General features: G+C 42.6%; 1 protein-coding gene across 1 annotated transcript in view; it reads right to left on the reverse strand.

Annotated features, from left to right (window-relative positions):
• The window catches only part of MCTP2 (multiple C2 and transmembrane domain containing 2), a 107253-nt gene that overhangs the window by 66060 nt on the left and 26888 nt on the right, over positions 1–14305 (reverse strand). The window contains exons 8-9 of the mRNA XM_062583310.1: positions 8075–8239; positions 6191–6321 (exon numbers count right to left, since the gene is read on the reverse strand). Of these exons, the coding sequence (XP_062439294.1) occupies positions 6191–6321; positions 8075–8239 (296 nt within the window). The remainder of the gene's footprint in view (positions 1–6190; positions 6322–8074; positions 8240–14305) is intronic.

A 14305-nucleotide genomic window follows, 5' to 3' on the forward strand; every position in this document is an offset into this window, starting at 1 on the left:
AGCACAGAGGCAAAAGTTTGGGTTGCAAGCTGTCCACTGAGAAGATTTAACTCTGACTTGCCTCCTCCCTTCCATGAGTAAAATCCCAGAGTGTTTTGTGATAGATTTGAAACAATTTTATTTCACCTGGGGGAAAAGAACAGCAAACACAAAATTTAAACATTAGCCTAAAATAGATTAGTTTCTTTAAAGTCACACACTCCATTTTATGCTACATTATACTGTATGCCCCAATCTCCTTTACAAGCCTTACTAGAGCTACGTCTTCAGTGTACTATTTCCCAAAGGGAAGGGCTGCCTTCAAAGTCCCACTCCCCCAACTCATAACATGTATTGTTAATCTGATACCTCAAAAATAACAATAATAAAAAAAAAAAAGTAAAAAGAATCATTTATGAAAGGGCAATAATAAAAGATAAAGATGGGCTAAAGCAGAGAGGGAGTTCACTAGGCAGCCAGTTACATGTGAACTGAGTGGTTAAATGCAACAGAAAGTCTAATCACTTAGCTCAGCTAAATGCCTTCTATTTAGAAGTCCAGTAAATGGAGTGGAACTTTTCTGAACCTCAGTGGGGCTTTGCTTTTAAGAACAGACTGAACAAAAGTTACAGATGAAAAAAGAAAAAAAAAAATCAAGGAGGGAGAAGCTTTGTTGCTACAGCTTAAGGGGAGTCGCATTTCTCAGAGGAACAGCAAGCGGGTGATGGAGAGAGCGCGCTTTCGCTCCGCTCAATGCCTGCCGACAAGTTTTTATTTAAACTGAACTTGTTAAGGTGTTGTCTTAATAGGCTAAAATTCCACAGGGTTCCCCCAGGTGGGTTTCTTCTGGGTAAATGGTGCATGTAGTGCTCCTGATTGATCCCATTCCAGTAGTAGAGCTGGAGCAGTTTATACCCATCTGCTATAAATTGCATGCTTTCCGCTTCTTAACAGCCTATTTTCCGCGAATGTGAAGGGAGTGAGCGCGGAGGGGGGAAACCTTCCCAAAACATCTCAGCCTGCAAACCCCGCACGCTGCCTTATGGAGCAAAAGTCACTGCTCTGATGAGGTCGTAAGTCATCCAGTAGGCCTGTGCATCGAAACGCGGCTCTTCGTAGGAGATCAAAGGCGACGACCTTGCCTTAAGCACGCTCTGTGCCATTCCTCGCGCCGAACCTGCAAGTTTGCTCGTATTGACGGCCCTCGAGTGCTTCGGAAGAGAAAGGAGGTAAACCGGGGAGAGCACCAGAACCGCCCCTCCACACAGCTTGCGAGCACCAGAGGTTGCGTTTCAAGCTCACCGCTGCGCCCGGACTCTTCAGAAAGACGCGATGAGAGAAGACGCAGCAGAAAGGAAAATAAAAAGGACAAATGTTTGAGAAAGACCTCATCACTTTCCCCTTGGAGATCAACAGCACCTTGGCTGCATTAACATAGTTACTTCTCAGGCTGCAGCAGTTTTACTGATACCTTAGGTTTCCAAAAAATAAAAAATAAAAAGAGTAAAATATAAAAAAGGGAACGTATACTTAGCTGCCTTTTCTTTTTTTCCTTTTTTTAATACTAATGAAGAAACTGAAGCAGAGGAAGGGGAAAATTCCGGGTCACCCAGCTGCTCTGCGGTTTAGCTGGCAATAGAGGCCAGGCCTCCCACATCAACGTTTCATCCGCCACCCGCTCAGCGCAACGCAAAACTGAAAACAGCTAAATTAACTGGAGCTGCATTGGTTTTTCTATGTTAAAAACTTCACTAGGTGGGGTGAAAGGAAGAGAAAAGACAACTCTTTCAGACAGCAGAGTATCCTACCACGACTTAACCTCATCAGAAATCTCTTACACCTCCAAGGCAAAGTTAAATATAATTCTATTTGGTTCTGGCAAATTGGAATTGCTACACTTATTCAAAGAATTTGAATAGCCAAAGGTCAAAGAAAAGATTGAGTATAAGGGTGTGTGGGGGGGAGGAGGGATGCACATGTGGCGGGAAAAGCAGCAGGAGACTGAGTACAAGCATTTCTTCCTCAAATCATGTCTGATTTCTGTGCAAAGTAACTTCCTTAGAACATCTGTGTTCACTCAAGGTGATGGTATGCCTCTGTATTTTCTTTTGGGAAGCTGAAAAGAAAATCCACAGTTGTACTCGCAAATGGCAAAAAGGTTAAGGGAAAATATACAATTTGTTGCATTTAAGTTATACAAGGTACTTGATCAAACTGCAAAAAAATGCATCTCAGTAGAATAATCCTACATTATATTTATTATATACAGTCAGTAGTTCCCACAAAAGCACTTCTACGCTAGTAATAATAATTGAAAGACTTCTAAACTACTTCCCCCAACCTTCTGAGATAGAAACTATTCTTTTCCTTCTCTCTGTTGCCATCTTTCCCTAAACTACATATTAAATTCAGGTATAAACTGTTACATAACACATATTAGACAAATGGCTGTATAGGTGATCTATAGGGGGACGCAGGTCTATCGGTTAAGACTGTGTTATGCACACAATGCAATACCCTTTTTACCACAATTAATTGCTTTTCTTCCCCTTCCTGATCAATATAGAGGTCTGCACCTCTCTATTGACCCCTAGTCCTACAGAGGACTCTGCTGTAGTTTTAGTTTTCATTTAAAATTATTCTTTTTATTTACTTGCAGCCCTCCTATTTATCAGCTAATTTTTTTTTCTTTTTTTCTTTTTTTTTAATACATTTTTTAATTTGTTCTGCAAATGTGTATTGTTTGAATTCAGGGAACAACAAACATGGGGTAATTTTGTTTAACTTTATCAGGGAATCAAATGTTAAATTTGACTAAAAGGTGTTGGACTTAACCTCTTACTATTTATCACAGAAAAATTACAACCAAACCCACAGTTTGTTGAATTATGATGAGGAAATCTTCTAAATGTTTTTTGTACGTTTCATAATACATATATGTAAAAAAAAATTACACACATCACTGCCAAAACTTCATCCTGCAGAATTCCTGAAAGCCTTTCATGAAAAAGGTTAGGATCGTTATCAGCGTATATAACAAGATGCATCTAAGGTTAATATTTGGAAAGGGATTTCAAATGCCACAAGGAGTCAAGGACCATATATATGGTCCTAATCTGACTTATACTACAGATAAGTTTTAGATTTTAATTGTCTGATTCTTCCTATGCTTTGGTGGAATTTAAACAAAAAGTTTGAAACCAGCACGGTAGATTTTACTATTTAATCTCAAGTGCGTGTCCTTTAAGACAGGATTGTTCCTTGTTGCAAAGGCACTGTTTCCCAGAGGCACTCCTCAAAGATCTGACGCACTCCCTTCTTAGGGCAGATTCTCTTAAGTCTAGAATTTTTGTAAAATGTATTTCAGGAGCTAAATTTGTCAAGGAAAGAAAATTTAACATTTTACAGTGTCACTTTCAAAACATCTCCCTTAACAGAGAAGCACAGTCTAACTTGGTATAAACAATTTAACTCAGCCCGGACAAATTCTGCAAACATTAACACCTTTGTTTATTAATATACATTAACATCATCTTCTGTTTACGGCATGCCTCTTATCCCAAAGGACACAAAAAGCGCTCGAGAAATGTTACTAACATTTCTATGCAGACTAAATAGTGAGATTATTTTATCCAGCGCTAAAATACAGCCACCCCTAACTGTCAGACTCTGGCAGCTGAACTACTTGATGCTTCAGTATATTAAGAGAGGAAGAGAAATTGGATCCAGTTGAAAATACAAGGGGAGCGTCGGCAGGCTGAATGTAATAATTAAGTTTGCAACGTGCACTGTCAATGAATGCTCTTCTCCTGGTAGCAGAAGGGTGACATGAAATTGCACTGAATGCTTGTTCACTTACTCAGAAGTGGACAAAAGTCCCAGGTGTTAGTGTTTAGTCCTGGAGGTCTGATACATTTCTTACTCTACTCATTCCATGATCCTCACACAAGCTTCAGGTCCTATTTCAAGAGCAGTATTTCACCTTACAACCAAATTATACCCAGGAGAAGGGCCATTATCCCAGGACTTAAGCCATCCCTCCTACATGAAATCCTGGATGTAAAGGAATCAATAGAAGTTTTTATTCCACATAGTTGTTTCCCAGTACAGATCAGACACAACCTCCCTTATGCATCTCTCCAACTTCTGCTATTTTTTTTTCCTAAGGTCTAGCGAACAGTTCAGCCTACACAGCCCTCGGCAAACAATATGGATTCTGTTCTATCCACTTCTTAACCACGGAAGTATTAAGATCCAGTGGCAGTGCCAGCTTTTGCCTTTACTTAAATCTGTGCAAATTACTTGAAGGCAATTAGGGTACACTTTTAAATGCAATGCCCAAACATAAACCACACACATATTAGCTGCACAGTCCTCCTGATAGTGATGCTGCAAAATCTAGAAATATCAAAACTTGACCTGAAAGTCGTGGAGACAAACATGACACTTTATATTTTTTTCCTGCAGAATACTTTTCCAGATTAGACTGCACTTGGACCAGTCATAAAAATTTATTGAGTGTCAGAAGTTTCTACACTGTGCAAACAAGGCTTGTTATCATGCATTTGGTGTTTACCTATTCTTTCAATCACATTTTAAAATCTAGTACTTTTTTTTCCCCCTCTTTTGATGCTACAGCAAAGTCACTGTGCTTGAGGCAACAACAGTAATGTTTTCTCTCCATATAGAGAGAAGAGACAACTTTAAGTTAAACCTTGTAGCCTCAGGCTTTCCCCATGCTGAAATCTTTAGTTATACCACTGTTTATAGAATAAGTCTTCTGCTGATAATTTTTTGCCATACTGAATACCACCTACCAGAAACCAGTAGGAGAAAAGAAAGAAAGAAAGAAAGAAAAAAAAAAAAAAAAGGAAGAATTCCTCAAGCATCAGGGAGATCAAACAGACGCAAGCAGCAAATGCTGCTACATTTCTCAAGTGTAAACAGAAAATATCAGAAGTAATAAAAGTAACTGAGAGACTGGAAGGAATGGATTCATCTCCAACCACTTCTCCATCTGATGAGCAACAGTGTTCAGCCAGAAAGCATTTCCTGCACTGAGAAACCACAAACATTTGTGGAGCCAAAGGGCATTGTTCTTTTCAGTGAATAGTTTCAAACTATCTGAATGCTTAAAGTAATAGAATGTTCTTATTAGTTACTGCTATTTACTCAGCAAGTTGTGAAAAGCTTGCTAGGTGAGAACACAAACACCTGGAGGCAGGATCCCTGCCCCTATGAATTTGGGGGTCGTAGCACCAATCCTGCAAGTGGGGAAGCACCAACAGACCCAAGCAGGGCTCCAGTAAATTAAAGAGTTTGCCGTGCTACTGCATGCATCTAACTGCGCAGATGCAGTTTCAGGAAAATGGTCTAGATGACAACGCAACAAGTCAAAAGCAGGGAGGAGGCAATAGGAAGGAAGATAAACAAGACTGTAGTCTCTAAAACAGCACAAAAGAGGATGTGGCCTAAGATCATTACTTGAGAATTTTAAGTTATAATGAAATAATGTAATGGGGGAAAATCCAGGATCAGTCAGATGGGAAAGATCACCCGGGAAGTCACCCGAAGAGCGATGCTTTATGTAGGATGAGATTGTGCAACAGTGTGAGCACCAGTCCCGCAGAGGTCAGTTCCTTGTGGCAGTGGGGAAGAGCTTCCACAAATATAGCAAACCCAGGTAACAGAACCCGTATGTAAACAAGGCTATCGGAGCACACCATGATGGTGCAAACATGCCAGTGCCACCCAAAAGGAGCACAAAGATCCCTGAGCCAGCGTCAATCCGACCCAGCAAGAGCACAGCCCTGCAGAGCACAGCAATAACGCCTGGAAGCAGTATTATCGCGTAAATACAGGTATACACTGTTTCCTTATTGCCAACAGATCTTTCAAAATCACCTGAGACTGAGCTCCCTTCGTGTTTGGATTTTACAGTCAGCACGTGCAGAGTCAGCTTGAATGTCTCTGCATTCGGGTCATGGCTAATCAATTACCCAGTAATAGGTTTTAATAAACATACCCTTACACAGACCTCTGGACATGACTGGAATAATGAGAGAAACATGCAGTATGATGCTGGGCAATAAAAGCAAATTGATCAATCACAAAAAGTAAAAATTATACTATCTCTTACACTTTACACTCCCACCAAAAAAAAAAAAAAAAACAAAAAACAAACAAACAAACAAAAAAAAAAACCACTTACGTTCCCAAGAGCTCCTCATGCTTTTTGTTATCTTTTCTCCAGACCTCAATGTCCAACATATCCTTCCTGTCAGAGAAGTAGTGAAAATCAAACTGTTCCCTCCACTGAGGATTTGCACTCTTACACAGTGTCTAGAAAACATGCAGTTATAATATTTACTTTTCTTAAATGGCACTTATTTCCACAGTAAAGCACATATCAATTCTACAAGAACAAGGCCAGATGTTATGTCACCAAGTACTAAGAAGGTCATTCCAATCAAAGCTCCACAACGCATCACACAGATCCTCATTTCTTAAAAGCTCTCTTTCCTCTCTCCCAGTAATGATAAATATCAAAGCATGACATGAATGAATGGCTGGAGAAATGCTCGAATGCAAGGAGGAACCACCATCCCCACTTTCAATGGACCATGCTCCTCATTCAACATCACAGACACTGGAAGAACAGGTTTGATGGAATTCAGGAACCTGGACTAGATACAGGCAAAGGAGGAGCAGCCGTGAAAATACTAACATCCAATTAATTTGATATCTGCAAATTGTTCCCCTGAGTTCAGTGAGATTGTTCACGTGCAGAGGTTACTCTGAGTGTGAGTATTCACCTGGATTAGGACTTAAATCACTTGTAATTCATATCACACTACACTAACCCCCATCAACATCAGCATGGCCATTGAGAGAAACAGGAGATAAGATTAGCTAGACCATGACTGAGTTTTCTCCCCCATCCTGTCTGCTCTTCGGCACCACGAGCTTGTACTTCATAAGCTAAATGAGCTCCAGGAAAGAACATGACATGCTGCTAATTTGAATGCTTACTGCTGTGTTAAAGCAGTGGTCCCCAACTTTTGTTGGACCCCGGACAGAAATACTAAGCAATTAACCCACTGCAGGCAATGTCAAAGTTGAGTCTCCCTTTTAAATTTTTTAATTTTCTGTGACTGCAAACAATAATGCAGAGTCTGGCAGATTCTGGCACAGGCAACCGACCATTAAGAGAAACATAAAAAAAAATGATCTTAACTGGAATAATGTATATTTATTCTGAAATAACAAATCTGTTTGTTACTTTTCAAAGCTGCTTTCCTAAATAAAAATATTATATCATGTTCTTGGATTTGGGGTCTGTTTTGAGAGACGGAGTGCAAGTTTCAAACGTGCAGATGTCTGAACAGTACGTCCTGTGAACTTGTGGTGCACGTTTTGTACGGGAGCGGTTTTGATCATTTTCTTCTCCTCGCCCCATACAGCCAGCTGATGATGTGCAGAGCCTCTGCTTTCTCTACAGAATATTATCTTAATTACAGCCCTTCTTCTTCCCTCTCAGAGATGAAACACACATCTTCGGGAACACCATTCAGTTCTTAGATTCCCATGAAATGGTACTGAACACAAGTAAACGCGGCCTAGAAAAATTAAATTTCTAATCAAAACCTGGAATATTCCAGTTTTTTTTTTCTATTATACACAAAATATTTTTCAAGAGTGTTTTAAAAAAGATAACCCTCTGTACTGGAAATTATTTAAGGTGTTCTTTTATCCAGCATACCTAACATCGCAAACTTGACTTCTGTATTGGCAGAGAGCAAAAAACGTGCGAGACGCACATAGCCTATTTCACATCACATTACTGTTGAGCATCCATCAACATGAGCGTGGTATATGCCTGAAAGCAGACACACAATATCCCTGGTTTCCTATGTCTATATCAGTTCACAACATATATTAGTAAATATTAACCTCCCTGATCTGATCTCTCTGGTCTGATTTCACTTAAACAAAAGAGATTCAAATATAGTCCTACCCGAGTTAGCAACGCTGGTAAAAGAAACATCAAGCACCACAGCGGCTTTAGCAAACTTAAGGAAATTTTAGTACTCACCTTACTCTTGTACCTTTGGTCGCCCAGTTTTAGCAAAATAAAAATCTCCGCCAAACCGCCTCCCGGCATGTTCTTCCCTTCCAGCAGCGTGATGGTGACAAGTCCGTTCCACAACTGGTTCTTGCGTAACGAATCGGAGAGCCGCATGCTCCGCGTGAAACTTGACTGGAAAACAAGTCGGCGGCATGAAACGTTCATAGGCGCAAACCCGTCTCCCGATGCTTACGCTGCTGCATCACGAAATTAGCAGCAGCGAGAGGGGTACGGTGATCCCGCAGCAGCGAGTCAGGAACTGAAGGCAGAGAGATGCTACCGATTTTTCTACCCGTTCTGCCCTACGGCTGGCCCGGGTTAAGGGACTGTGCGAGTACTACGGCCCCGTATCAGAGCAGAGCGAGCAGGGCTAGCTTAAACCACCAGAGAGGGCAACTTAACCAACCTGGCTGAGCTTTGGTAAGAGCAGACTTAAGGCACTCTCAGAGCAGCCCGTTACCTCGGCTCAGGGAAACATGTAGGCGAGCGCTGGGGAGGAGAGACAGAAGAGAGGAGAACGAGGAGTAAACCCTTAAACGTCTCCAGCTACGCCCGTGAAACTGGGGCCCGTTCTTTCCTGCGAGGCAGCCCACGTACAGCAAGCCTACACCCAGGGAGAAGAGCTGAACACGCGTCTTCCACGTCCCCCGTCACTCAACCACCTGTCCTCGGCAGGCGCTCCTTGCCTGGACGCCTTCGGAGAGCTTCTTCCCAGAAACCGAACTCAATCAAAAACACTGACGCCTGCCAAAAAATGACGACTCGACCGGAGTCTTTACCTGGAGTTATGGATGCCTCATAGCCCCATCCATCACCTTCATCACTTCATCCTACATAGCACGGCTGCACTAACAGTTTGCTAACTGGCAATATTTTACTGGACAGGGGATGATTAAATAGGCCTTTATTTGCGGGGAGTAAGAGCGAGAGATGGGAACGTTAAAACTCAAGGCTATACTTTTCTTCTCACAGTAAAAAACCTGCCATATTTTACTCTGGTGAAACAACTTTTAACTCGCCACAGTTCTGCGCTTCAATCATGTCATATACAGGTGGGAGCAAGACGGAGGAGATTTCACAAGTCACTTTAAAACAGGACGTGTTAGCTTTAAAAGCAAGTAAGAAATGTTGTTGCTAAATAAAACGATTGCAAAAGCACCTGATGTCTGAGGATTACTTTTTATGGATCAATTACCCAGCAACAAAATTCTTAAATCATGGGTGGTGAACTCACAAATTGTTACTTGCTTTTTACTGGTTAAAATACTCAACTCTTTGGATCTCACAAGCATATTAATATACTTCTATTTAAACACCCCGTTTGGCTTTCCTGGCACACTGGATAAAAATTCCTACCTTTAAGAAGAAAATGAGATTTCGATTCATAAATCCAGCTGCAATGTATTTTTTTTTTAAAAAAAAAAAAAAGTTCGTCTTTTAGGCCAAAAAGCTAAAGCATGACTGTTCCCATGGACGTACTTCAAAGTCCCGGCAGATATATTCCTCCCTAAACACTGCAACTATTTCAAAATCCTTTTTATAAAAAGGGGAGTAATGTCCACAAGGGATCAAAGGGCATTCTACAGTCTGGCAATCGCCTTAGAAAAATGGCAGTGCTTCCATGAAATATGCCCTAAAATAATTTTGCAGCTTGGTATGTCCTAATTTCAAATTGGATGTTTATCTTGGAAAGGCTTCTATCTAACTTGTCCATAAAACAGCTCCACTTAGCTCTATGAGCCCTGTGAAAATGGAATCCAAAGCTGGCTATTAAAGGGGCCTAGAGATTGCTTCCATATGGCATAACAGCATGGGAGTGGAGGGCTAAGGCCTACAGCAGGCGCTGCTTGGCTTGAGCTCCTGATCTATCCATGGACACTCGTTGCATTACACCATAACATCTGGATTATTGCTTGTAATGTCCCTGGGAAATATCCACTTCCCATCAAAGCCTTTATCTATCTCAGTTGTACTTTGAACGTTTTTAGTATTTAACATAGTCATGTTTGATGATGTACTTGCTGCTTTAGGACCAAGGATTTCTCCTCTCCCCCCCCCCCTCCACCCACCCCTTCCTCAGAGGAGAGAGGTATTTGAAGTTAGTTCACAAGAAAACAAAGTTTATTATCCACATTACAATTTCTTTTAAAAACAAAACATCCAGTTAGTTCAAAGCTTCCAGGCTGAACACAAAAAAAAATCAGTTGTTATCACTTGCTTTTCAAACCAAACTGAGATTCTTTTCATTTTTTAGCAGGTCAGTATTTTAGGGAGTGTTGGGGGTCTTCCTACCCAAATTCTGCAGGAAGCATAAGCTCTGCCTTCCAGCTGCAAAGAAGTCTTCCCTGACAGTTCAAAGGGGTGTTGGGAGCCACCCAAACTCACTCAGACTCCACACTGTCCAAGAAAAATTAGAGCCTGCAGCTTTGCATTATTAGACCACATAGTAATGTAACAGCTCTGACCTCCCCAGAACAGGTGGTCCTGAGCAAACAACCTTGCATACCCTCTCTCTGGATGGCTATGCAGCTGCAAAAGCACTCTGTGCTGGAGCAATAAGTACATCTCAAAAGACAGGTTTATTGGCTCAAGCAGACATCTATGCTACCAGGACCTTGCTACTTTCTGGACCAGATCTAGCACCACTTCAGAGCATCGCGTTGGATAGAGAAAACCAAGACGCCGGCAACTAGTTCAAGATATTATGCCGATCTGCACCACTCTGACACAGGCTTGATTGCAGTCCGCTTCCTGCCCACCACTAAGCTCTACCTCCTCTGCAATGCTCTCCAAAAGAAGGAGTAGGGAGCCGGGGAAGGTTGCTTCGCTCGCAGCCCTACAAGACAGCCCATCATGTCTGGACTGCTTTGGATTTCCTGGACATGCCCAGGTCACTTGCACAGTGTGCACTTGGCAAGGCTGACGCATCTCTTGTGCCTCATATCGTCTACACACATGCTAAAGAATGGATCTGTGCACGCACCGTGGCTATTTCTCCATTCTTCCCATATACTTGGCAAGCAATTCCTCTGGCCACCCTGATGGAAATCCCAGGTCAGGATATCAGAGACCCAGTCAGGGTCTCATATTCTACTCAGTTTCTGGAAGGAAGGAGGTCTGGGGAAACCCAGATATGTGGTATGACTACATACCTGGACCATCAATGAGTCAACTTAAGTGTTGTCTGGGGAAGTCTGCACTGCAGAAAATTTCTCCCAGGTGAAAAGAAGTTGATATTGCATTATTTAAGTCTTTTAAACACCTCTCTGGTAGCCTGCACCTACTCATTTCAAACTGATCTTTACAGAGTTAATTAAGCTTCACAGCCTCCCTCTCAGTTTACAAAACTTACAAAACAGCACACAGAAAAATTCGGTGATCAGTCCAACATCAAAATTAGTCAGTAGCAAAACAAGCACAAAACCCCCACTTTCTTCTCCTTCAGCAGTTTCTTCACTAATTTGCCTAACACTACAAGACACCACCCGAAGGGTCAAAGCCCCTCTATAAGCTGGACAGAAAAGGAGGACATTACTGTTTAATAAGGGATGATTTTAAAATGTGTGCGCAGGTGTGTGCTTGGGGGTGGGGGGTGTTTTCAATCTCTTCAGCTCTTTCGTCTTCTCTTCCCTTCCAAGCTCCACAAGGTCTTCTCACTGGGGTACTTCAGCTCCTCCTGTTACTGAGCTAGCTCCTTTCCAGCTGTGTTCTCAAATTAGATGCCAGGACCTTCAGGCTTCTCCCACTGTTTTTTTCTTGTATCATCCCTGGAGTCCAACAGCTCTCACTCCAGCTAACGTCCCAGACCAAATTAAAGGTGCCTTGCAGAGGCTTCAGAAAAGTTGGTTGAGGCTAGGATCAGGCTATAGGACTTGAAATTAGGAAACACATGCTTTATTATGGAAGTTGGCACACATCCTGAGCACAAGATGTTGGGCAAGTCCCTTTATTTCGCTGAGCCTCAGCTTCTCCATGGTTAGGAAAAAAATTCTGTTCCAAATTTAAATTAGTAAAATGCCTTTTCCTCCTGAACTCCTTGTTTCGACACACCAAGTCTCTCTCTTTCTTTTTTCCCTCCATTACCTTTTCATCTTGAGGACAGTCCTGAGATTCAGGATTTTAGGGAGAGCGTTCAGATAGAGCTCTGATTTCCACCAGGGTCTGTATGCACTTAAATGTTTTCACATATGCATCTGGCTTGGGTGTTAGCTTGCAAATAGCTAAGGATACCATAACAATATGAGCAATTCAATACTGTAAAATGGATAATGTGAATAAAAAACATCTTTCCTGCAAGTCAGAAGGAATGAAAAAGAATAAGGAGCACAAAAACGCTCAAAAAATGTTGCAAAAAATCAACTAGATGGTTTTAAGGTCTGAGAGCCCCAGCTCACCGCAGATTTAGGGATCGCACAATGTCAGGCAAGAGGATGGGATGAGTAATCTTCTCTGAGAAAAAAGTAGAGCCCAGTCATGGAGTGGAACCCTGTCACACATGACACAGGAGATGGTTCTTCTCCCTCTCACTTAGAAAGAACATTTCCCCAGAAAGTCTTCCCAATCTCTCAACAGGAAGAAAGGGGGAAAAAACACATCAAAAAACCATTGCTGCATAATTTTCAGGATCTAGTTTCTGGTTTCTAAATGAGTATTAAAGCTTCTCACATCCATTTTAATTTTTGCTTACTTTCTGGTTCTTGTTTAAAGAAGAAAGCTGGACAACAAAGAGCAGATGGGTCATATTCTGCCTTCACTGACAAATGTGCAATACGAGAGATGAGTAGGAATGCCCGAGCTTTGGAGGGGAAAGAACTAGCTCAGTGACCCAGGTTCGCAAAATCCTTCGGGAGCTCAAGTCTCCCTGATAACACCATTTGTACATAATCTCCCTCTACGAGCACCCAGCAAATCCCCTCTGGTGCATCAGGACTGCTTTCAAATCCCTCTTTTTTCTTTTTTTTTTTCCTGACACGCACATAGATGCCCCAAGTTCAAACCTGTTTTTGAAGCAATAAAAAGATGCAGCAAACACTGAACATTTAAATGACACTGCGAGGTGGCCAAGTGTGAAGCGAGCTCATCTCTCACGTCTTTCACTTAAAAGGATGAGACAGGACAACGGAAAGTCTGCTCCGATCCCCGCGAACAGGTCAAAGGAGAAACTGGGCTGCGTAATTTGTCATCTGCGAAAACAACAACACGCAAATACGCTGACTTTTTGGACCTCTCCTCATTAGCCAGGGAGAGCATTTCGCAGAGGCAGTCTCTCCCTGGGGAAAGAGGAGAGGGCAGCGAGACAGGCAAGTGAACCGACGCGAGATTGCCGCCGCGACACCCGACCCCGTGGCAAGCGACTTCCACAGCTCTGCGAAGCGGTCAGAGATCACCGCTGCCCAAAGGGTATTGCCAAACACAGCGAGGCAGGCGAAAACGAAGCCTAACAGGCCACGCAGAAAAGGGAGAGCAAGGGATTTTCCCCAACGAGGGGAGGACTCAGAGGACTTCGGTCTAGTCAGGCTTCAGCCAATTTATTCAATCAGCGTCGGCTATCAAGGTGGCAATTGCACCGCTTTTGTTTCAGGTCTGAACCGCTGCAGGTCAATCCACCCCAAGCGAACCTGCTTATTTGCTTCATAGATGTTCAACACTTAAAGGTTATTCAGCTGTACAAATGCTGGAAATAGCGTGCGGGGCGCTGAGCGTGCGACTCAAGCCACCCGGGACAAACAAGGCTACTGAGCATCAGCACGCCGCGGCGGAGCAGCCTGCCCCCGGATAGCCCAGGAACAGAAAAAAGGGGAGACCTTGCCAATACACGGGTGCAAGCGCACGAATTAATATTACCTAACAGCATCCCCTTCCCTTTGTACCGTCGCTCGCCATGAGAAAAGAAAGCAAGTTGTGCTCCCGGAGACAGCTCCTGCAGACGACAATGCTGCTCTCGGCTCCTACGAAAAACGATGGGTCCGAACATCCTGCCCATGGTCTTGGGCTTCTGCCCAAATATGTGATGATCCCCTCCTAGCAGCAGGGAAAGATGCATACTGTTTCACCAACACATAGCTAACTCATCCGGTTCAACAGCTCTTGCACCAAACTGCTTGAAAAGATAATGTTCTGTGGCTGAAACCCTTCTTGCATACTATTTGTAAGGGCTGAGAGTCAACTGCAACAAGCCTGGATGATCTTGCACTGCTG

The sequence above is a fragment of the Rhea pennata genome, chromosome 10 (assembly GCF_028389875.1).
Source record: "Rhea pennata isolate bPtePen1 chromosome 10, bPtePen1.pri, whole genome shotgun sequence".
NCBI lineage: Eukaryota > Metazoa > Chordata > Aves > Rheiformes > Rheidae > Rhea > Rhea pennata.